The sequence below is a fragment of the Temnothorax curvispinosus genome, unplaced genomic scaffold, assembly GCF_003070985.1.
Source record: "Temnothorax curvispinosus isolate PA1 unplaced genomic scaffold, ASM307098v1 QBEX01015524.1, whole genome shotgun sequence".
In the NCBI taxonomy this organism is placed as follows: domain Eukaryota; kingdom Metazoa; phylum Arthropoda; class Insecta; order Hymenoptera; family Formicidae; genus Temnothorax; species Temnothorax curvispinosus.
The window spans coordinates 616860-642242 of NW_020225304.1; the positions used below are offsets into that span (position 1 = coordinate 616860).

The window sequence follows — 25383 nt, forward strand, 5'->3', positions numbered from 1 at the left end:
TTAAAAGACAATTGTGCGAGGAGAGGAAAAGAGATACAAGCAAGAAGATTTCCCTAACAATTATTGTATTATTTTCGACCACTATCTCGATTTCCGGAGCAAACGCTTTGGAGCATTAAGAAATTTTCTACGGTCTCGTCGCGAGTCACAAACGTTTGGGCGCTATTTAAATTATTATTCCGAGAATAAGTGCGACCATGGGCATCGAAGAGTAGGCGATAAGTGAACGTACTCCCCGTATACCACAGATTCAAAAAAAAGAATGTAGATCGCGATCGCGAGAACAGCGCAGCCACTGGGCAGAACGATCATCGAAATATTCACCTTGACGCCGAGCAGCCGATAATTATGCCCGGTGGCCATTAATAAACTAATCCTCGAGGATTTCTTACCGACCATCCGGAGCAAAGAGCCCTGTCGTTTTATCAGTGTTCAGAATCTCCGAGTGCCCAGGGCAATCGTCAGAGGAAGAGACGGATGAGACAGGGTGTGGAGGGTGTGGAGGAGAGACAGGCCGATCTACAGAGTTTAATGACTTGTGGTATCAAACGGCCGAGAGGAGAAAAAAGGGGGATAAATGAGATGAGATGGGCCCGAAGTCCGGGCTAATCACCGGCGATATTAATGCGCGGTATATAAAGAATGCGGCGAAAAGCACATTTGAGTTTGGTAAATTGCTGACGCTTCTTGGTCTCAAATGGTAAAAAAACGCACAATGGTGAGTTAGCGTTAATTAAATCATCTGTTGTTGAATGTGCATTGAAGAATAAATTCATATTTCGATGAATAATGATTGTATTTATGCGGATTTCACTTAAATTGATTTCGTATGCATTTTTAGCTTCTGATTACAAATCGAAATTTATAAAATAGCAATATTATAATATATAAATAGAGATATGCTATGTAGTAAACAAATTTTTCTATTTCTTCTGAATATTCTCAGAGTTACAATTTTTTTTGAAGACTCGAGAGCGGAAGGAATAAATCGATTTCTATGATGACACCGTTTAATCGCCAAGTTGATAAGTGAAAATTCGCACGCATGAAAGAACCAGCATTATATGGCCAAGGGGTAGTTCGCCCTTCATCATCATGCATGGCACGGAGGTGACAAAGAGTCATGGCCGTACGGTAATTTACCGATAATTTCTCGAATCGCGTCCTTCGCATAGAAATGAGTAATCGTACGCCCCCGAAGCCAAAGGTAGCCGAAGGTCTCCGCGAGACAGGATTACGGGAGAGAAGTGATCCTTCTCGGGGTAAGGGGAGCTGTCTTTGAGTAATGTCTTCCTAATTACGATGCCCCGTGCAAAACGTGGAACGCGATGACGCCGTTCACCGTCGTCGGGCAGATGAAGGGGAACGCGGACGATCGTAGAAAAACGCGAATTCTCTAATTCATCGCTCGGTTCGTAGACGTACAAAAAATGCCTAACGGTCGAAACGAAGCACCTGGTATATTTCAAGCGTAGTCAGGCCAATGAATGAACGCTATCAGCCACGAGAATAATTCAGAGGGATGATAAATAACACTGGTACACGCGATACAGCGCATTTTTAACATCTATTTTTATAAGTTACATCTACGTAATAAATGTATATATAAAATTCTTTAAAAAAAACTTGAAAAAGTCACATAATATTGACATATATTTTAAACTTGAATATATATATTAAAAGAACACATGTGTGAAAAAAGATTAAACATATATTAAATAATGTGTTGAAACATAAATTAGCATTTTAGATGAATTAAAGAGAGTTATTTTAGATTGCCCTGTTTTTCTACACGGTAATTATCACGGAGTGACGATTATCATCTACGTACAAGGCACACTTTCAAAGTGTGCGGCAATCAACGCGAGGCGAACCGAGTCAATTGTTAACGCTCGCCACCGAAATCCAATTAATTCCATGACGGTTGATTAACGAACAGCTACTAATGCGAGGAGGAAATCCACTGCCCCGTGTGCAACGCGAGCGTTCGTTGCGAGTTGGTGGGGCGAGTCCGTCGAGGAAGAAAGCTCACGGACACACAAAAGACGTGCTTTCGATTATTAATGAAGTGTCTTTGTCCGTAGCGAAACGGATTAACCGCCGTGTTCCGCTACGGGCGGTGCTGCGTATTTATTATGGTGCCGGGAACGAAGGCGATTTTTCTACTTGAAGCCGTTTTCAGTTTGCTCCATCGTGTCCTCCGTCTACGTTTTAAATGAGTTCGCATTCCCATCATCAGCCCATTTACGGCCGCGGCAATTCACGATAATCCGTAATACGTTCATTTAATCGCAATTTCAATTATTCGTGCGATATCCCGCGATTGTAGGCTCTCCATGTTTTGCCTTCCGCATTCTTACTCGCCGTGAATATCTCGCATATTGAATCGGTAAAGAGCCGACATTGCTACGCAGATATCTTCTGCGTAGCAAAGTTATATTTTAATATTACTCGCAAGAACGTTATATTTTAATATTGCATTAATTACTCACAAAATCGAGCATAATTTTGTTCACTCAGAATTTGTGGATTATAGTTTAAACTTCCTGTATTTTCCTATACATTTCCTGCATTTTGTGTGTGTGTGTGTGTGTGTGTGTGTGTATATAATACATATATTATTACAACGGATCACACACACACAGACACACGTACAGAATTTTGTTTGTTTCTTAATCGATAATGTTTGAAACTGACAGAATCCCGATTTACGGTGAGAACCGAATCAAATCTTTACAGATGATATCGATAAGACTCGCGCGTGTATACACGTGCGTACACATCAAGGAAATCAGCGAGGTGTGTGGCCCCATGCCGCGCTCGAGTCTTGGCTGGACTATTAATTAACCCGCGAACTACTGCCTGTCCACTGGTTAATTACAAACCCATTATCTATGTGTATCGCGTATATAGCCGAACGGCTCCTCAGTCTCCATGGTTTCGGGCTCGCAATGCAATCCTAACACGATGATGGATTTATTTACATCCGACGATTATTATAAAACGTTAAGACAAAAGAAAAAAAATTACGGAAAGTATCATATTATCATCAGACTATTACATTGACAAATAATGCAATCTCGCATCTAACTATTATATTTCTCAAACTTATTTGCGTTGAAGCTTTCTAGATTTGGAAATTTTTCTCTCTATTACATTTATAGTAAAACTTTGTATTCGTCACGATATCGATACAACAATATCAGCAATTACAATCTAATGACGAAATATTGCGTACATACGCACGCATTTGATAAATATACAGTTTATTCAAAATGGCTGCTGTAAAGAAGGCTCAATAAATTCACGCATAACCATTAATTATCTCCGCACAATTATTAATAATCGTTGTCGTCTTGGCAGTGGGACTCCCTCGTGATACATCATGCGGGACCTACCAATCATAGGTCGCATATCATAGTTCTACGGTGCTAAGGAAAGAGGAACGGCTCCGAATGGCAAGTTTGCCCGAAGCTAAAGATCGAGAAAGGAAGAGAAAATTGGGTACATCGCGGTATGCTATTAAGAATCACTGTTCCCCCTGCGAACGTTCACGCGCGACGCGTTAATATGTGTAACCGAATCGATATGTCACCTCGAGCAATGTGGAAATGATAAATTGGTATCTCTCGATCGAAATCCATATTTAAATTCGGCAATTTAAAATTCTCGTTGTTCTCGTACTTTCAACATGTATCTAGTAACTACTATATTCTGTTATAAAGAATTTATTCCATTTGTACAAATTTTTAAACTTTGAAAGGCATAATATTCTTTTTAAGTAAATTATAAATTCTCATAAAAATAACTCACTATTAATTATGATTTAATTAAAATTGATTTAATTAAATTTTTGAGTTGTTATGCAGGGAATATAAAAAAGTACTTATATATTTTAATTATAATAAAATGAAATAAATAATATTAATTATAAAGGAATTGCATTTTGTGATAATTGTTCATAATCGTATAGAACTTCGATGGTTTCAAATAATTTTAAAACAAACTTTCAGCAGAGGTGCACTTTTATTGGTATACCGCACTGCTATACGAACGACCCATAACATGTGTCGATTAAACCTTCCCGATGATAGATCGATCACAGAACTTGATGACGAGAACGTCGACGGGACGGCGTGATGAGAACGAGGACTCGGCACAATAAATAACGCGCGGATCTGGCGCCGAATTAATCGATCGTAATCGATCGATTCACCGTACGCCAATCTGCCCCGTGTGGGTTTTCAATTTGCACGGACCGTGGGGGCCTCCGTACACGCGGATTGCGCACATTAATCCAGCGATTACTATACTCGGGTCTCGCCGCGAGCGGATCTTGCCGTTATCTCACCTAAAAAATCTTTCGCGCGATATCGATTCCGACGCATCTTCAATTTCTTTCACCTTTAGCGATACTTCCGACTAACAACGTATCTATTTGCTACACCGAAACGGTACAGTAACTACGGTTTGTGAATCACGACATTATTTAAATGTGTAATTTTTTAAAATAACTTACGGTTAATTTAATTAAATTCTATATAGACAGTACATCTAAATACCATAAAAATATTTAAAATATTTTTTATGTTATCTAATATTTTCTTGCACGATTAGAAAAATTTGTTTAACCCTATATTTTAATTGTGATTTTAGTAGTTGGTATATAAATATTTAGTAAAGTTTGATTGAATTAAGAAATTTTTTTCACATTTTATTTCTGGGCGCCCGCGCCTTTTACATAATCAATTCAGGATTAAGTAAGGTCACACCTAAGCACACTAATCTCTCAAAACGAAACAGAACGTAATGATCACTTCCACAGGAATTCGCTTCTTGTCAACTCGCTTGCGAATTGATCGATGATGGATAAAAATCAAAACATATAGCTATCGCTTGCCGTGATTACGAAGCTCATAACGGAACAACGTGAAATTCGGTTCCCGTTTTTAGTTACAAAGCCATTAATACGCTAATGAAAGATGCTAATAAATTAACCCTTCTCCTTTTTCTTTCGAAAAAAAAAGAAAAAGAAAGAGTTGTTCGCGTGTCCTCTATTGACTGACAATTATCATACTGCCCACGCTAATGCAGCGATGTTAACACGCACAGATCGTTCGAGGTGGACAGGCAGCACACAGACGCACGAACGTACGTGATCAGAAGGAAATATTACGAAGCTCGATGACCTCTTCGAGCAGCAAGACCATCGGTCAATCTTGTCAACGACTCATTGAGATTTTCTTAATTGCAATAAAAAATTAAGTTTGCACGCATAAAAGATGGATCGAAAAAAGTTATAGCATAAAGAGAATTATTACACAGCATAGAGAATTATTTTTTTGTAGATTATACGGTTTATTGCTCCCTATTAAACCATAAATCCAATTAAACTGACGTCCATTTCAAATTTATGTCAGCGATTTTCTCGGCGATTTTATCAATATTTGATTTGGCGATTCGATTTAAAACGTATGAAAATTTAATTTCAGCGAGAATTTTTACCGTTTCGGATAATTGTATTTTTGAACTGGGTATATGACGCAAAGATAAAATGCGACTTGTCGCTTCGATAATTCGTGAATTTTCTTCAACCGTCATTTGAACGTCGCGAGAGCAATTTATTACATTCCAAGCGACTTTAATGCGAACTGGTCTTGCCGCGCGATAACATCTATCTGATAGCTATCCTCACGATGTTAGTTGCCCGATCGTGCGCAAACGCGCCGTTGACCAGCATTTCTGCGTTCTTGAATCGAGTCCGTCATTAATAACTATGTCGACCACCGAGACGCTCATTACTTTCGATTTAAACGGAGATTACTTTCAAAACGCGGATTAATAGTTAGTCGAAACGGAAAAACCGAATGCGGATCGATTTAAAAGCGATTTCCGAAAGCAACATTAATCGATTGATCCGGCGATCAACTAACTGATTCATTTCTACCGAATTTATTCCTGCATAATCAGTGGTATGTAATAATTATGGTGAACTTATAATTCAAAACTTTGCCCGCTTTGCACGAAAGTGTCACTCGACTGTTCACAATTTCATTTAGGTTAAGATTTACTTATACATTTAAGGGGAAAGGTAAATGTACAAGTAGAGTTTTGCATCATATAAAAATATACAAAAGTAGAAAAAATTTGTATACAATTACGAGAAGTAATGCAAGAAAATATCAAACCTTGTGTGCACTCGTCAATGTCCTCGGAGCAGTCCAGTCCTTTATATCCGGTGGCGCAGGAACAGGTGAAGGACCCGTTGATAGGGCTAGTGTCACAGATCGCGCCCTCGTGACATGGATTCGACGTGCAGGCGTCATCGAGATGACAAAGCAGCCCTACGAAAAATAAGCGTTCCTTCCTTGAAAATCTCATATTTATTTTACTGTATCATTATTCTTTTTATTATATAAAAGTTTTTAATTCGAAATCTAATTCTATGTGGTATTTTTTAGTAAAAATGAACAAATTTTCTTTTTTTACTTTGCTGATAAATATTTCTGGTTGACAGTTTCGTAAGGTCCTAATATATCATAATAAATAGGTCATAAAAATCTTTCATTCATCGATATAAAAATAATAATAATCTATAAAACGCGGAAAACGCATAACGTATAACTTGCCGATTTTCTCCGACAAACAATATAAATTATACAGCTGTACAATTTATTATAAAACTAATTGAAAAAATTGCCACAGCATCGTAAGCTAAGAAGGACAATATAAAATTGAGAAAGCTGACCGCGGCATGTAATTTTCCTTGGGAAGCGGATCGCGTGTGCGTCGAGACGAACTTTTCTTTACGAGGTCCCTCCAATAACGGTACCGAAAGTCCTCGGGATATTCATATATAAACCAGAATAAATGCATGCAGATGCAAGAGCACACCCGCGACTAACTGTAAGTATATCTCTACTGAACTGAAAGGCACGCCTGAAGGCAACGCAAGAGGCAGCCATTACATGTTTGTATATTGCACATCGCGTGTTCGTTAACTACTGTAAGCCCCTCTCTTTCTAATCGTCGAAAGTACCGACTAGAATGCAGAATGTAACATAGTTTTTTCCCCTAAAGAATGTAGAAATTGAATGCATTATTGCATCGGCATATCTAGATGACACTCGATAGAATTATTCATTTATTTTGCAAAACAATTAGTAATCTCTCACGAATAATACCTCTCTTCGTTTATATCATTAACGGACTCATCTACGCAAAACGTCTGCGGACTCGATGATTGTAGTCGCTCGGTACAGACGCTCAGCTTCCAGGAATGGCGACGATGTCTGGCCGCGCGCGAGAGGAATATACCTGTATTTGGCGATCGTCGCGCGAATCGATCTGAAAAGCGTTTTCTACTTCGACTACTTCGCGGCAGGGCGGCGGGATAGAGCGAGTAAGGACAGAAACTCGTTTCCAGTCGCCAAGGTCGGCACACGGCGAGAAGCCGGGACCCCGGGAGTCTTCGGAATCTCAAGATTCCGAGGGACCCGTTCTATACGCTCTCTACGCAGTATACCGGCGCGCGGCGCATCATACCCGGCCGCATATGTGCGGCTGCACCTGCCGATCGCATCGCCACGTTGCAGCGCGAGCCCTGTTCCCGACCATACTCGGTATCGAGTTAATCACCCTGCTCTCCTGCAAATACGCGCCGCGCGACCTCGCTAAACTAACCCGGAGAGAGACTCGGTTTCTTCCTCTCTCGAGACTTTCTGACTTCCGTTATATTTTTCAATCGATATTACACGCTCACGACGTAAAATTCGCTCAAATTGGATGCAACGACCGTTCAACCGCTATGAGAAAAACGTATCACTGATACGGCGATGTAAAAAAATATCTCGTATACAAAAATGTTTGAAAAGTTTCAAGTAATAATTGGTATTAAATGTTTCTACAGATAATGTCTATGTTTTAGCGAGTTTGTTAAATTTAATAAAAATCTTTCAAAATTACCTTGCGAATAAAGGTACGATTTTGTCATTTTAGCATAGTAAAATACGTAAGTTCAAAAATATATAATTTTTAATATTGCTATTTTTATATGCATTATTTTGATTATTAGTTCTTCCGACTCAAAATATGGATTCACAATTATTTTAGCCATTCAAACATGTACCGAAACCACTCGGATCTCCGCTTATAGAAGACTATAGAAAACATTATCTTGATCATCTACAATTCTGCTTCTACCTCCCGCACATTTTTCGATCAACATTCTACGGAAGCTAACTCTCGACTTACCGGTCTTTCCATATGTGCACTGGCAATAGAAGCTGCCGACGCGATCGATGCAGGTTGCGCCGTTGAAGCAGGCCGCGCCTGCACAATCATCGATGTTGACGCTGCAATCGGGCCCGGTCCAGCCGTTCACGCATATGCACGAGTAACTGCCATGCGAATTCGTGCATGTGGCCCCGTTGTGGCACAAGGACGGCCGTACCGAGCACTCGTCCACATCCAGCTCGCATTGCGTGCCCGTGAAGGCCGGTGGACACAGACAAGAATACTCGTTCACTCGGTCCATGCAGGTGGCACCATTTTGACAGAGGTTGCCCGGACAATCATCGATATTCTCCTCGCAACGATCGCCTCGGTATCCTGAAAGATAAAAAGATCGCGATACGTTATTAAAGATCATACATTGATATTAAATCTTGAAATAAGACTTCGAAATAAATAGTCAATATCACGATGCGCGTGAGATAGCATCGCGTACGCAAAATAAAAAAAAATAAATTAATATTAAATATAATTACGTTGAAATTAATACGAATAAAAAATACTAAGCAGCTTGTTAATAGTAATGACAAGCGACGTTTCAGATGCGTTATTATTTAAGTAATTAAGCTATATCGACAACCGGATTGCACTCTGGTGAAACTCTCAATCGCTGTAATTAGCTTTTATTACCTACTCTCTATCTCGCATCCGCGACGCTCGAATGCATTTGCATAACTGCGATCGGTAGCGCTATTAATAATCGCGTCTGCGAATCGCGGCGATATTTTCTAACGGGACGATCGGACGACGGCGAAAAAAAACGACGTGCAGCGATCGCGATCGTTCTCGATACGCAGGCACGGCGTTCGTGGCATGGTTATAAAGGGAACTCATTACCGCAACACGTCGCGCCGGCTCGGCATGAAAAATCGAGACGCGCCGCGCCGGTGTCGAGCGTCGGTTTTACCACTTCTATGAATTTATGCTTCGATCGCGCGGCCGAGGCCAACCGAGTAAGAAGAGATCGCGGGCTGACACGCCGAAAGGATAAAAGCGATGAGCTTCGATAACCGTGAAATTGGCGCTCCGATGCGCCGGGACGGATTTCTTCCGGTCAAATCGCGCGAAGAAATATAGTAAGCAAATAGAAGCGGAAAGAGACGCGACCTGAGATCGCGTCGTTATGTACGCGAACTTTTACAGTAAGATGCAATGCGCAGTTCCGTTATTTGCAGACAGTTTCACATTTTGCTATCGACCGTACGAGGAAATGCACGATGTAAAGTTTCCGGATCGAGGAGCGTTCAGAAAGAACACGCTATACAATCCCATAATGATCGCTGAGTAGAAATTAGGTATTTCTGATTTAGAACGGATCATGTCTAACGTCATCAGCTGATTGTACGTAGCCCTTGAACTTCGGAAGGAGAAGAAAAAGATCGATGGAGATCGGTGGTGGATCGATCGAACCGACCTTGCATGACGCTCGATTATCCGCACATCATGGAACTTTATTCATCCGTCGCTTTCTGATCTTATTCTGCCGGGCAAAACAAACATTTGGACACGCGATGGCTAACGGATTCGCGACGGTTCGTGTCGTGACCTGAGAAACCTTTTATTACATGTATATTATTGCACAAACTCTTGCGTCCAATAAATATTTATAGATATTAATATTAAGTATACATATAAATAATATATAATTATTTACATATAAATATATACTACAATAAAAATGTAAAGTTAAATATTGTTAACTAATTTCAACTAACGTTGTCGACATGACTTAAAATATAACGAGATATGACTTAAAATAATTATAGACTTCCCAATTCTTACATACTATGCAATTATTTTCTACTCAAAGCTTCCATATTCTAGCGTAGTAAATTAAATTAAAAATTTTAATTAAGCTATCTACCTCGATTATCGAAAATAAAATTAATGTTCGTATATCTCATGTATTTTTTTAGAATGCTATTCGATATTTCCTGCCGTAAAAGTTCTGATAATGAGATTATAAAGAAACAACCAAGCGCGGCGCCGCACACCCAGCAGATAAGACACAACCGTAATTAAGTGGCGATAGGCAACAGCGATCAATAACTCCGAATGTTCCTTGTACGCACAAGCGGACATCAAGGGAAACGAGACCGCGAACAGAAAACGGAGTGATAGAGCCGGGCTAATAGAACCGCCCGGTAATTATCACGGCGACATGTTGCGCGAAGTGTCGATATTATAGCCAGATATCGATAATTTGCGTGTCGTTTTATTCGTCGCAAAACAACTCGGTAAGAAAGATACATTATACGATGCCACCAATTACTGATGGCAAGAACACGTACCAGCGTGGTGAGCGCTTATTATCAATATCAATAATTCGTTTATTATTACTTATTAAAATTTATCTATAAATTTAACATAATCTAACGTCTAGTCACGTTGATATACTTATGCAATATTTTGTAGTATAAACAGCTTATCTTTTTACATTGATAAGTGTAATAAATAATTATATAATATTATTGTAAACACTGCATCAGATTTTTAATTTTAGCTATATAAATGCAGTAGTTATGTTAGGGAAATAATATTGAGTATTTTAAGGAATTTTCAATTTTGTCGTTCACACTGCGACCCAATGCTGTCATCGATATTGCATCATCGATATCGCAACGAAATCATGCGTCTGCTCCGCCTAGATATTAATTCAGATAATCCATTGCGGCAAGATAAGTATAAGTTGTTTTAAAACAAGCAAGGATATTCGTTACATATACTGGACGATTAGATACGGAACAAAAACACCGCAAGGAAATCCGGGTATGTCTCATGCATCTCGATGTAAAAACACAACTTTGTCTTTCTCTCTCTTTTCCTTTACGCGTTCTTCGTCTATTCGATACTCGTCTTATCTATCGATATCAGCTGTTGTCCGGTGATACATACCTGGTCATGGACCACAGTTAACATCTATAATGGCGCGCATAATTTATGCCTCATAGAACATCCGACTACGCTTCCCGCGGCTATGTAGCAGCGACGACGACATGACTTAGGGCTAGAGTAGTGGTAAAAACGCGGGCCAGCACGTACCCGTCGGGTCCATCACGTTATTATACTAGAACCCCGCGAAGGATGCCCGTGGCATTAATATTAAAGCGACGCGAAAGTAAATCGATCCAGCAGGAAGCGCTGATTCGCAGCGATCCATCGAAATCATTTCAGAGAACCGTAGGCTTCGTAGACTTTAAAAATCGATCTTTTCTCATCCCGATGATTGATACGTCGGCAAATTCACGGTTACTATTTCATAATGACCCCTATTTATGTCAGTGAATAATGATCATTAAATATCCTTTGAATACAAATGTGCATGATAAGTAAAATTGACAGAAGCAATTATGATGATCAACTGCAATTTTTCATTATTATTTTTTTGGGGCATTTGCAAAGTAGTTTTAAGCGATGACGACAGAAATATTACACTGTAGACATTTTCAAGCGGTATCGATTTCTCGCAAGGTGCACACTTGGAAGGTTTCGAGTTGGAATTTCGGTCGAGATTCCACCAAGAACTTCGTAAGGGCTTCCTTTCTTCTCGAGTTACTGTATTAAAAAGACACATCATTTTGGAGGTTTACATCCTTCGTTAATAGGATCTTCGTAATTCGTAAACCCAAATATCCATTTTCTAATGTAATAAAAGTTACGATCATTAACTCGTTCAGAAATATTTATGAGAACATGCTCGCAAGAAAAAAAGAGGAAAAAAGAGAGGAATTATATAATAATATGATAAGTGATCTAATGCAATAAAATAAATCGTAAAGCATCTAATAAATCGTTATAATATGTAATGGGTAGACAAAACTGTATGTATAACAGTCTTGCGAGATAATATAAAAATCTTTTCCTGCGTGCATCGCAAACTTTTCTCATGATAACGCAATTACAATATCTTGCTCGCTCGCGGTCTTTTTCCTCGGGAGACTCCATTACAAGAACGAAATTGCGGTGGCTCAGCGTTCGCGATGGCATTTGCACATTCCCTTCCTCGTGACTGGATTTCCCCCGAAGGTGCTCGCACTCTTTCTCTCTCTCTCTCTCTCTCTCTCTCTCTCCCATTCTCTCTCTTTCTTCCTTTCTGTCTCCGTTTCTCTCTCCGCGTCCGCGTTCTTCTCTCGCGCATCTTCTTTCCCTTACGTCCACGCGATATTGACTCTCAGGTTTTTGAGTGAGAGGGCATAATTAAACGGCGGACATCAAACGATCAAACGGCGGCATTCGACGGAATCTCATATTCCGTACAAAGTCGATCGATTCACCGATCGGTCGCGCTTTTACGATGCTGCTCTCGACAGAAAAGGCGCGCGAGCGGGAACACGAGGACGACGCTCCGAAAAACTCGAGCTACTCGGGCATTCGAAGACCCCCGAGACCAAACGATTAGGGTAGACAGTAGGGGGACGAGCAACGGCGTGGCGACGACGGGGCCCATCTGGCACGACGAATCGATTCTCGTTAATATCGATACCAGCGCGGCGCGAACAAAAGCGACGCGCCTCCTTTACCTAAGAATCGACCACGCGCGTATTTACACGTTCATTCGTTCCGCATTCGTACTCGCATCTTTTTTTACATCATTTTATTTCTTCACCTTACAACGATACTGTTCAGACAGCCTCGAAACGTCGACAAAAAATCGTCCGGCGCCCCCTGCAGCCTTCTGTTTTTCATCGATCTCGCAAACAAGTTTCCTCAGCACAGGCAAACGGAGCGATTAAAATTTGATTCTATATTATAATAGACTTGAAAATATATTGGCAATGTATTTATATGTGATAAATATATCCTGTACTATATCTTGTAATAAATATGTACATATTCTATTTAAAAAATAGCAATATAAAATTTTATAGAATTAATTATTTAAAAAGTCATGATGTTATTAAATAACATATTTTTATTTGTTTTTGAAAACGGAGCATAAAAATATGCTGATTATGTAGCATATAAATCATAAAATTGCTCACATTTTTTCATCATTCTTTAAGATTTATTCCCCGCTAAGGCCTGTATCATTTTCACTGCTTTTCATATAGACGCAGTATATTTCGTGAGGGTACGGGGGGTATCGAGGAAGGGTGCCTGATGGCTAGGCTAATGACGCGAGAGCTGATTTCCATAAGGAGGTGCGACCCTCCTCTTCCTGGAAATCCGCCAACCCCCCGAAGGCAAGTCCTATCATGCACCATAGTCAACATAATGCAAAAGGTCCAGCGGTGTAAAGTGACTAGAGAGAAGAGAAGGAAGAGAGGCGGATACATCGCGAGTGTTCGTGTGAAGGTGAAAAAAGGGCCACGCGAAGATCTACTGCTTGCGAGAGAAAGAAAGAGAGAGAAAAAGAGGCGCGTGGGTGCATTGGATAAGGACGGAAAAACCTCCACTGCTTATAAATCAACCTGGATGAACCCCCATAATTGCAATTGTCCGTTGAGCCTCACCCCAGATCGGAGTAGTCGTTGCACACATATGTGCGTTCGTGAGTGCGAGTGTGCGTGTCGAGCGGAACCTATCCGACGAGGATACGTGTATCCGTTACTTAGCCATTGAAGCAGGCCTATAGTAAGATTCGATGTTTAAACTATTTTGCGAGCGTCTATCCTCACAATAATATTAATATCTTGTGATTATAACCGAGACATAAATATAATTCAAATATTATATTCTTATAATATTGCGATACCTAAAAAATTTACAAAAATGTCCAGAACATTTGTTTTTCTGCCTTCAATCTTATATCAGTTACCCTGATTCCGAAGTAGCAATATCTACTTTTTATATGCATAAATAATCGTTATATTTACAGAAATCGTTAGAAAAACATGTTTCTTGTAATTTATCGTAAAAAAAGCATATAAATTCTTATTTGATAATTAAAGCACATTCACTATTTTCATATAAATTTCACAAAAAATTTTGAAAATTCGGGAAATCAGATCATCGGTCTCTTCGAAGCACAAGGGTGTTCTTCGATGGAATGTAAGATTACTTTTATTCTTTGATCTTAGATTGTCACCGAAGGACACGCTGCGTGACAAGTTGAACCGGAATTTCGAGAATCTGGCGAAGCCGCGGCAATTACCCGTGCCGAGGCAGTCTAAATGATTTCATTCACCTTAAAATATCTATGTGTGTGGCGGAGAAAGGCGAGAAGGGCGGGACATAGACCTCGAAGAATTCTTAAAAGAAACAAGAAATCGAAATATCGTCCGTTCATCAGGCATGTATCTTGAAAACTATCCTTTCACGTTACGAATTTTTCGCTATTTGTCAAAAACTTCGCTCTTTCTTTCTCGGAGAAGGAAAGAAACAAAGAACAAAGAAACGCGGGAGTTTCACGTTTCCGTGGAATCGAGTCGCTCTTTACATCGCGTAAGAATGACGATCCTGACATACTGCTAAGGCTTCCCTCCCATCGCAAGGATATCCCTTTATTTCCGCTTAGCGCTATAAGCGCTCTTCCGTCGTGTCGCTCATCATGATGCGTTATATCCGCCGGATCGCATTTCCAGCTTGTGTGTTCAAGTGTGTTTATCGTATAGGAAGCGTGATGCTGTTTCACTCTTAAACTCCGAACATCAAATGTTCGAGCGTCGATATCGATTATTAAAATATCGATCGACGAAAGATAGAAAAAGGTCACAAATGTTAAATTTTCTACCGTACGGTGGGCACCCCACGACGGTATGGAGGCAGCGAAAGGACGTCCGTGTCGAATGTCCTTTCCTATATAAAACGCCCTACACGCTTCCACCTCGTTCCCCTCGTGCTCACGCTAACATAACCGTTCCTCTCCTTCGCACCACGGCCACGACTGACCGACCATCTCTCTCTTTCCCCATCGCGGTCCCTTCTCTTCTGTTTCCAACTCCCCTCTCTCGCTCTTCCTTCACTGTATCGCCGTGGTACTACCTTCCTCCCTTCAATTGGGACCTTCCGTCTCGCTCTAGCCCTCCCTTCCTCTGGCCCACAAGGCGCGCTACGATGCAGTGCCTCTCAGTCGGGTCGAGGTGTGGCAACATCGCGAGAGCGGGTGTGCTTCCCGCGCGCTGAGCCCACGTGGTGGAGACTGTGGGAAAATTCTCATGCCGACTACTCCGCTCGCTGCCGCCGCTGCCGCCGCCGCCGACGACGACAACGACAACGATGACGATGGTGCTCAACCAGCGGCGACCGGCGCGGGAATAAGCTCGCGCGACTTCCTGCTTTCACGCTCCAGGAGAGTCTCAGGAGACTTCGCGAAAAACGTATCACTAAGATGTCGCGAGAAAATCCGTCGGTGACAATCGACCAGGAGACACTTCAATTTATCATCGTTTCCTTACATGTTACAGATTGATGAATCGTCTCCATCCTCAAAATGTTTGTAATTCGCAAATATTAGCAACAAAAAGAGATATGGAGCACGTCTACGTAATAAAGAACAACTATAAATTTTAATTAGAACGGGAGATGTGCATTTATTTTAGTAGATTCTAAGCAATGTTAGTGCCTCGTTGACGTGGATTAAATAACATAATTGCGCGGCACAATATTTCGAAGCGGTATAATTAACTGAGATGCACTGAAAACATATTGGACCTCGCGAAGTGAAGAGGAAGGTTAAATGCGAGGCTCGTGTCTCCCCACCAAAAAGCATAGCCGGAATTGGATGGCCACGAGCACACCACGGGGAAGTGCCCGTAGAAAAATTATTTGTCCGCTGCCATAAACGCGGCGGCAAAACGTTACAATTATTTTGATCGCATAGTCAATTTAGATGCAACTCGATGCACTTTATGACATTCTCGGGGGCACGATCACCTGACCATCCTTTTAAACTTCCGGCACATCGAAAACTACACATACACACATATGTCTGTGTAACAAAATCCGAGACAAAATCTCATACATGAGTACAAACTATCTCTATATTTTTATTCATTTTTTTATCCTTCGTTCTCATCCTTTTTTATAAATATATGCGTTATGAAAAGCGATTACAAGCGAAAAGTTAAAGAACGTAAAATATTCGAAAACTGTAAATTATATACGCATGCATGAGTAAAACCAAATCGTTTTTCGACAATTCGCAAGCTGCAACGAAAGTTGTTCTACACAGAGACGCACGTGCAGCGTGCAACACACTTGTCTCTTCTAGAATTAATTAAATCTAGAAAGCGCTTATGGAAATTAATATATATTACATGTTGCAAGGCGTTGCTTACGGCAATTATTAGCGGTCGGGCAATAATTTTCCCGTGGTAATGTCGACGAGGATAACCATCGATCACCATTCAGTCTAGAGTAACTGTGGCTGAGAGAGAATGTGTGTGCGTTTGCTACTTTCATATCCTTGTAAGGAGTAATTATCGCGATACGGTTAGTCCTCGTTAGCGGATCTAATGAGCCGACACAAAGCTCATTGCGCTTCTGTCGGAATCGATCAGTTAAATTCACAATAAGAGAATAGATTCAATATTTTTATAGATGGAAGTTCCGTATAAAAGAATAATTAATGTTATATAAACAGAATATTATAACAAATAAAAAATCAAAATAATCTTTTTTAATACGAGTAAGAGGAAACATTCTCTTTTTTCATTTACTAGCTGTTTTAAAATTCTTAGTTTTATAACCGATTTAAGCCATATAAAATAAACTTTTTCGAAATTAATCTTATTTTTATATCTTCTACGAAATTTCGGAATCAAATTAGTCTTGTAACATTACTAATCGAAATATAAATATATTAATGTAACTCTAGGATTAAAAAGGCACATTGCTTCAAGAATCGAGCAAGCAATGATTATTATTATTTAAGTTTAGAACTTCTAGTCATTCTGTTCTATAGTTACGTTCATCCGCGAGCCAATGCGAGTTTCAATTCTGGAGGCGAGTATCGAATGCGTATTTGAAAATGCATAATCCTACGATCGTGCTGACCGACACTGCGGCGAACGCATCAAAACAACCGACGATTTCCGTGGTAATACAATGTAGCAGAAGTTTAAATCTCTCGCTGAGACCGTGCAGTTTCTTCGTTCGATGGACGATCGTATCTGTGCCCCATCGGCCATCGCACGCACACGTGAACGCCGCATAATATGCCGACCGAATGGAAAGGAGGGCCGGATGGACGTCGGCATATGGGATTGGGAGTGGTCGAGGGTACTTTGGTGAAGCTGAGCGAGTAAGAGAGACAGAAAGAGAGAGATGGGGACAATGAACGAGAGAGATCAATTGGAGAGAAAAAGAAAACGAGAGAGATGCACGGTCGATTCAAGCGGAAAGCAAAGAGGCAATTCAAATCAGGATGTACGAGTTAGAATTGTATATATAATACATCGAGATAATGTTACGTATACTAAAGTTTGCAAAATACATACATGTATAACTATAGTGCAATAGTGTTAATGTGAGAAGATGAACAACATATCCAAACTAGCAATACAGTCTAGATAAGAGACTTGCCTAACATTTTATTAAGTAATATTATAATATTAATTATAAAAGTTGAGAGAGAGAGAGAGAGAGAGAGAGAGAGAGAGAATTAAGAAAGATTTTGTCATACGTATTGCATTGGTAGTTGATAAAAAGCTGTCTTTCCTGCTTCAAAGAAAAAAAATCAGAGTAGTGATAAAGGAAAGAAAGAATGTAACGTCTGCTTATTTGTTTAATCTCTATGCCATATGACTTGAAAATTATATACCTATATATCCATATTTTATGTCTCATTGATTTAATCAATGTTTTTCATTTTCTGGTTGTATAATTTCTAAATAATTCGATTGGTATGTAAATATAGTAAATTCAGGTTAAATCTCTTATTTCACGATAGCGAGCAATAATGTACCGTATTGCGCGTTTCGTTTCGATATCCTCACTCGTCTCCTCGCGGGTTACTCTTCCATATCTCTTTCTTCGAGATCCGATTTTTTTATTCACTCCCGCTAGATTGAGGCCCATCTTTTTTCACTCGCGAGGATGCGCGCCTTTTCTCTCTCCGTGCCCGTTTTTCTGGTGCCGTAAGAGGCGCACGTATACGCGAGGGGAACCACCGATAAGCGTAATTTGAATGGGTAATGGCCTCACCCTAGAGGTGGGTCCCCCGGTTAATGATGGACTCGGGAGAGATCCGGCCGACGAGATGATGCGCGCAATCCCTCTCCGGCCGGTCCCTGCGATGCATTCTCGCTTCGACCTGATCGCGATTGGGAGACGTTTTCGATGCGACCACGAAGTGGTCGATAATATGGAACGTGCTTCCTTTGGAGAAGCAGATTCATTTTTTTCCTTAGTAGTTATTAAGTAAGCTCTGTTTTTTGGAATAACGGATCTTCAACAAGTTGCATTCGTAATAGAACATTCTCAAAAAATGTTTTAATGTGTTAATACTACCATTTTTTCATATTCTTGTAAAGAAAGGAATAGAAAATTATGTTAAATAAAATATGCAATTTTGAACTAATTCTATACAAGAGAAAATTTTATTTTATTTTTCATCATTTTTAATAGATAATATATTTAAGCGATATTAATTTAATGAAATACTTAGAAATAATTTAAAAAAATAATATAAAAAATAAAAAATAGATAAGATTTTAATATAAATGTAAACCATAACATCTTGATACAAGTTCAACGAACTCAAGAACAAAATATAAAAATTTCGACAGACACGTGAGATCGAATCGATTGAAACAATTTCGGGACCGGTCTCAGCGAGGATAATCTACGTCGTATAACAATCTCTTATAAAGTCTTAAAAAAAAATCTATGAATAATGCAAGCTGGGAACTTTCGCGCGAGTAATGTCCAATTCGAAGATAGCTGAAACGAAAATCGTCGTCGTCGTCGTAGTCTGCCATTCGTTCGCCATCATATCACTGAATCACTTTCGAGACCGTTCTTGTGAGAGACTAGGTAAATATATGCGAGTACGACACAGTATCATAACAAGGCGGAGATGTGAATGGGAACGATGTGAAATTCTCCAGACGCGCTTGCTCTACCTAAAGCGGAGCGTCTGTCGGTAAACAAACTCGAGAAACGTTACGAGTTAGAGACTCTCGAGACGAACTCGTAACCCCTTCTCTCGCAGCTCACGAGTCTCAAGATTAAATAAACACATTTGCGCGATTGTGCTGCGATCACGTAGGTCCCGAAGGGAAGATATTGCGTATGCACGTTGTAAAATTTCAAGCGAAATTGCTGTTACTTTACTTGCATTGACATGAAAAAAATGGTAATAATAAATATGTGTATGATGATAACAAATATACTAATAAAAAATCAATTTTTTTAAAATTAGCACCAATTAATAATATCGAAAATTTACAGTATACTAATTACTATAAAGAGAACGACTATTAAATGTATGTTAAATGTAAGGCAGTTAAGTCACACAATATTAGTTTATAACTTATATAGTTATATAACTTACTATATACTTTTTAAATATAAGAAATTTTTTCAAATATATGAACAAAGGGGACAGAATTTTCGGTAATCCTCGCGGCGCGGAGAGCCACCATCAGGCTTCGTATACTTCAAAGAGACACGAAAAGGGCGGCAACGGTAATCCCTTGAAAATTGTACACAGAAGAGATGAAATTGACATGTAACAGATATAAAAACGATCAGTGAGTCGCGTCGCTTTAAGTACCCAGAATCTCATTTGTAAGTTGTTTCCTCTCTTCAAGGAGAAAACTACTCTCTCTTGGTTATTACGCGAGGAGAAAGAAATGAAACAGAAAATCACGCGCGCGCAATCGCGCAATTAGACTGGCAGAAACGAAACGTTTGCATCATAAAATGCGCGAGAATCAACACTGTCGACAGCAACAGGTGTGCAACTGACCAACAGGTGGTTCAAACGTCGTCGCAGAATAGTACATTAAAGCGAGAACGATGATACACGATCGATCAATAGATTCACAGAGTAGAAAACGGGGACACGAGAGAAAAAAGTAAGAGACAGAGAGAGAGAAAGAAAGAGATATCTATAGCGCATAACGAGGAAATCTAGACGAAATATAAATTTCTATTTATATATATGAGAAAAAATAATGGTTTTTGTATATGTATAGAATCAAATTAGCTATTATAAAAAATATATATGTATATTATTATTATAATATTATAAGGTAACTCCGATATTTACGCCGCGCGGGATTTTACGCCGCAGATGTCAGAAAAAATAGAAGGAATAAAGGTACTTGCTCGCAATTATTCTGTTATGTGCTTTTATGCCATATTAGTATTGTGTTGTAATTTCAGTTCTTTACTGTTAATATTAACAAAACTGTCGTGAGTTGAATCGATTTCTTGAAGCGCGATTTCTTGGTGTTACGATCTACGTAAAATGATTATTGTAGATAAAAAGTTTAATGGTTATTTCATGATACATAAGTGTAGAGGGATAGTAAATGATGGAATACAGCAAAATACAAGTGCACAGTTCTTTTATTTTTTGTTTAAATTAATATCTTGTATATCCCTCCTGTGTGTTTAGGATATACGGCAAGTTAGCATGCGGGATTTATGCTATAGTATATAGCATAGCACTTTGTAAAACTCGAAATCTCCTATGTGTTCTTTTTCTTTCTTTTTTTTGGATTGTATAACAATAATCTTTAATGCATCTATCGCTCTTCTATTTTCTTTTTAATTTTTCAGTTTTATAATTTGTTTATCATTCTTACATCTTAATAAACTTCTTACACACATTTTATAACTTATTATGACATTGTATTGCCTTATTTATAAACATTATTTGTAATTTTTTATAAGGCGTATATTTCACCCATGAATGTCATATAACCCACCCCTCAGAGATATATGGCAAAAATGCAAGAGTTTCTAAAAGTTTTTTTTATTAAATACAAAGAATGAATATTATTTCATATTTATATTTTTTTTAGTAGTAGACAGTATAAAGTTTTTATTGGTATAATTCATTTGCATTAAACATAGTAAATAGTACTCGATAAATTAAGTTTCCCTTAGCTGCGGCGTATATACCGGAGTTACCCTAATAGCTAATTTGTTTCTATATCAACTATAGTTGATCATCAAAGATATGTATTGATAAAATTATTTGTTACTGAAATATGGATAAATTGCAATTGTAGTTTAATTCTATCAAATTGTATTGTTAATTTTGTTAACAGCAGAAATTACAAATTGTTCTTGCCATTTAAATTTGTGTATTGTGTATTTTTGGAGGATTTACTGTTTAGTGTTAAATTAGAAGTTACGCGTATTTTGCGTCTCCGTAAAAATTAAAAAATCGCATATCTGAAATATCATCTGAAGTATGAAAACTTTCAAAGGTCAGAATACAAATGTTAGGAAAGAACTACAAGCGAGGAACACTGCATAAATCGTTGGCCGACACTTGGGTGCAACAGGTATAAGACAATCAACAGGTTGTTTTCGCATGCCAATCGTCCCATTGCTTCTAGTCCTCAGTCTCTGGTAGAATAGATAATATCTCTGAAGAGAAACGAAAATTAGAGAAAGGCGAGAGATGCTGAAGAAAAGCATTAGATACGCAGAGGTAAAAGATGGAGAAGGAAATCCGATGATAGGCAGATATATATCTAACCCTCGCTAGCTTCTCCCTTGTAAACGATGCACGTGTGTGAGTATGCATGTCCGTATACCGACGGTAGCGTGTATGAGTGACCGCACACGCTTGGGTATACATACCACGTGCACGAACAGGCGTGCTCGTGGACCGGCGCTCGAACAATGGGACCATCACGCGGCTACCATTCTTCAGGGACAATCAGTGGGGGGGAAACCTCTTTCTCGGCGCCCGACCGCGCGGAGCCCCATGCTTAAAAAGGACAATCGCCCCCTTATTCACGATTTGGGCAGCATAGTCCAGTCTCCTTCCACTTTCTTCCTTTCTCCTTCGTGCCTTTCTCTGTCCGTCTCTCGTTTTAACCATCGTCTCGTTTCTTCTTGCTCGCTCTTTCAGTGGCCACCTTGCTCGAACACAAGAGGGTCATCGAAAATTTTCGGCCCTTATACGCGATTCTATTCTATCGGCCACAGGCTATTCAGCTACGAAGCACGCCCATCGAATTTTTCACGATGGGTTTTCCGACCGGCGCATAAATTTCGAGACATCGTAATATGCACCGTCACGTGCTCATCTCAAGCGTTACAGCTCGCCGGGGGCCGCTGTAAAATTGATTACAAGGAGAACAATCTTCGCCATGGGTGCAAGCATGCAGCGTATACATACGCACCCGTTCTCTACTCCAATAAATTAATCGATATGATTGAAGAGCTTCAGCCCTTATAAGTTTAACGTAGCTCGTTTAAATATCATCACAAAAACATATTACTAAATAACAAGTTATTCGCGAATTCTTTAATCTGTGTCTATTTCTATAATTGTATACTGTAATATAATTATATAATTTTCAAGAATATATACATATATATGTGTACAGTTTTTAATTATTTTATATTCAGAAATTAAATCGTGTACTAAAGTTGCGATAATTTCACCAGTTTTTACGCTTTTGAGCTTCACACTTTTTCTTTAAAATACCTGCTGGCTAAATCGCTAGCTACTCGAGTCTAGCGCGTTCTCGCCAGATAAAGATCTGATTTACGCAAGATCATTTCATTGACCATAAATATCGGTTTCTCGCCAAATGCGAATCAGATCGTCGCTTATTGTTTGTCGGAGCGGACAGATATTACGTTTGCGAAAGAGCCACATCGATCGCGATCGAGCAAACGCAAATCAGCCGGAGGGTCTGCGGGGAGTAAGATCGTTCTGCGTTAAATTATGGTCCGTTCGATACGGTCGAAACAGCCGTAAAGCAAACGAGATACGACTCGAGGGCTGATCAAGTGAATTATTAGAAAAGATTTCTATTTTCATGTCGTGTATTATCATGGTTCTTTCGCCTTCACCATGCTTCCACTTCAAAATTACTATATACAATTTTTTGAATAAATACTACAACATTGATGCAATACAAAAGAAATATTTCGTCAAGATTGTAATCAATGTAAAATAATTTTTGCTGCTTTAAATTAAATATTACAGCATCAAATACAAATTTAACATTTTGATGTATGCGCATAACACAGTTAAATATAGATTATAATTTATAAAATATCTTTTTTATATCTTTTATGTATTTTTTTACCGCTTCTCGGAATATTAAATACATTAGCATACAAATTTAATGCAGATCTTTTCACGACCGAAATATCGGGATAAACAGGAATAAAATCTTCGACATCTTCCAAAATTGCGACGTGAATCGAGCGATCATAGTGAACTCCATCATGTATAAGACGAAGTAGGTGGAGAAGAATGTGAGATGCGGAAAGAAGAGAAGAGCGAAGAGAGGTGTGCGGGGAGAATACGAAGAAAAGAGTGTGACGAGGGTGGAGATGATAGAAGGAGGATGAGGAGAGTGCAGTATCACGGTTGCTTTATCTTGGCTGCGCTGAGGAGGCTGCGAGAAGAAGTTGAAGAGCACTCCGCTTACACGAACGCAAGTGGAGTATTGTATGAGGAATAGAGCCACCTTCATACACGCACCATCGTCCTCTCCCTGTTCTTCTCCTCCCTCGCCTCTTCTTCCTCGTTTAACCACCACCTCTGCTTCGGGAGAAGAGGTTTATGAGGAATACGGGAGAAAAAAGGATAGAGCGAGACTCGTCGAGAGAGCGCAGGACGAGAGAGAAGACGGGGTGTAAAGGGGGAGAAGGGAGAGAAGCTCGCTGAGTAAGGGGGCGTGGGTGCGCCCTTCGTGATTTACATATGCGTATTCTATACTTTATTTACTGCGTCGATCATCCTCCACTTTATCTCCTCGCGTGTGGGTTGCGCCGAGGAAAGAGCACGGCGAGGAAGAAGACGCGAACGAAGAAGCCTGATGAGGAAGAGAGAGAAAGAGAAAGAGAGAGAAGGAGGAAGGAACAGATGATGGGATGTGTTTCTTCATCGATTAGCCTGGAGCTGTTGCCGCGGTAACGTAAATATTGAACACATAGGCAGATAATCTTAACTTCTTAATTGTATGCGGAGGATATCGCACGCACGACAAGATAAAGAAAAAACGCGCCGATTTTATTAATACCCGTGGATCACGCGAACTTATAGAAATGCAAGACGTCTTCGAATGTTTTTATCGTTGTGTAATACAGGACATTTCCTGAAGGTTTTGTGAACGGATGGTGAATTGAATACATTTCATACATTAACATTTCCTTATGTTTTATACGGACACAAATATTACATTAGTTTTGTTGTATCTGTAAACGTAGTTTCGGGTACAACAAATAATTATGTCACAGTAAATGTCAGAAAAGTGTATTATAATTATATAATTAATTACGTGTATTACATTTGTGTGTCTATATAATCCTTCTACTGTTATACGATTTAGACTACGATATCAAGATTTGATCTACTCGATCAAAACATAAATTTCAGTGAGATCGATGTCAATACGAAAAAGGACACAATTAAGGTTCCTTAAGTTCGCATGGTGACTTTTCGTCCATGGACCAACATACTTAAAAAGAGAGGCACGTAGAGGGCGGATAAAAAATGACGGCGAGATAATTGACATACGTCAAGTTTCTTCTTTTTTTTTTAAGAGTCGACGCGAGTTCTCTCTCTCCCTCCATGTGTCTCGTTCGCGGTAACCTCGGCATGCCGCGGTTAATTGTCGTAACTGCCTTCGGTCGAGTAGCGACAGCGAGGCGTTTCGAAGCAAGCAAAAGACAAAGAGAACGCCGAAAATGACGAGAGGCCTTCTCCAAGGCGCGCGCGCGCACACACGCGGCTTCGTACGCTCGATGACAGCCTGACGAAGTACTCCTCTCCGATCTCCGACAAACGTCGACCGAGAGACTGCGCCTGGAATCGCTCGCGCGTCCTTAATTGAAAGTGTGATTGGTAAGGGTGATTATTAAACGCGCTCAAAAAAAGGTCACGTACGGAGACGCGTCAAGAGGACGAAATTTAATCTCGCGTCAAGATCAATTTCTATATACGATGAGAGATTGTAATTGAAAGATGTATTTTACGATTGTCATAAATAAATATGT

At 39.6% G+C, this 25383-nt stretch overlaps 1 protein-coding gene across 2 annotated transcripts in view; it reads right to left on the reverse strand.

The window, feature by feature from the left end:
- Nucleotides 1-25383, reverse strand: part of LOC112465792 (neurogenic locus Notch protein) — a 240167-nt gene that overhangs the window by 73841 nt on the left and 140943 nt on the right. For both annotated transcript variants that reach the window (XM_025033518.1, XM_025033519.1), the window contains 2 exons: nucleotides 8254-8610; nucleotides 6189-6344 (listed from right to left, as the gene is read on the reverse strand). In XM_025033518.1, coding sequence (XP_024889286.1) covers nucleotides 6189-6344; nucleotides 8254-8610 — 513 coding nt within the window. The remainder of the gene's footprint in view (nucleotides 1-6188; nucleotides 6345-8253; nucleotides 8611-25383) is intronic.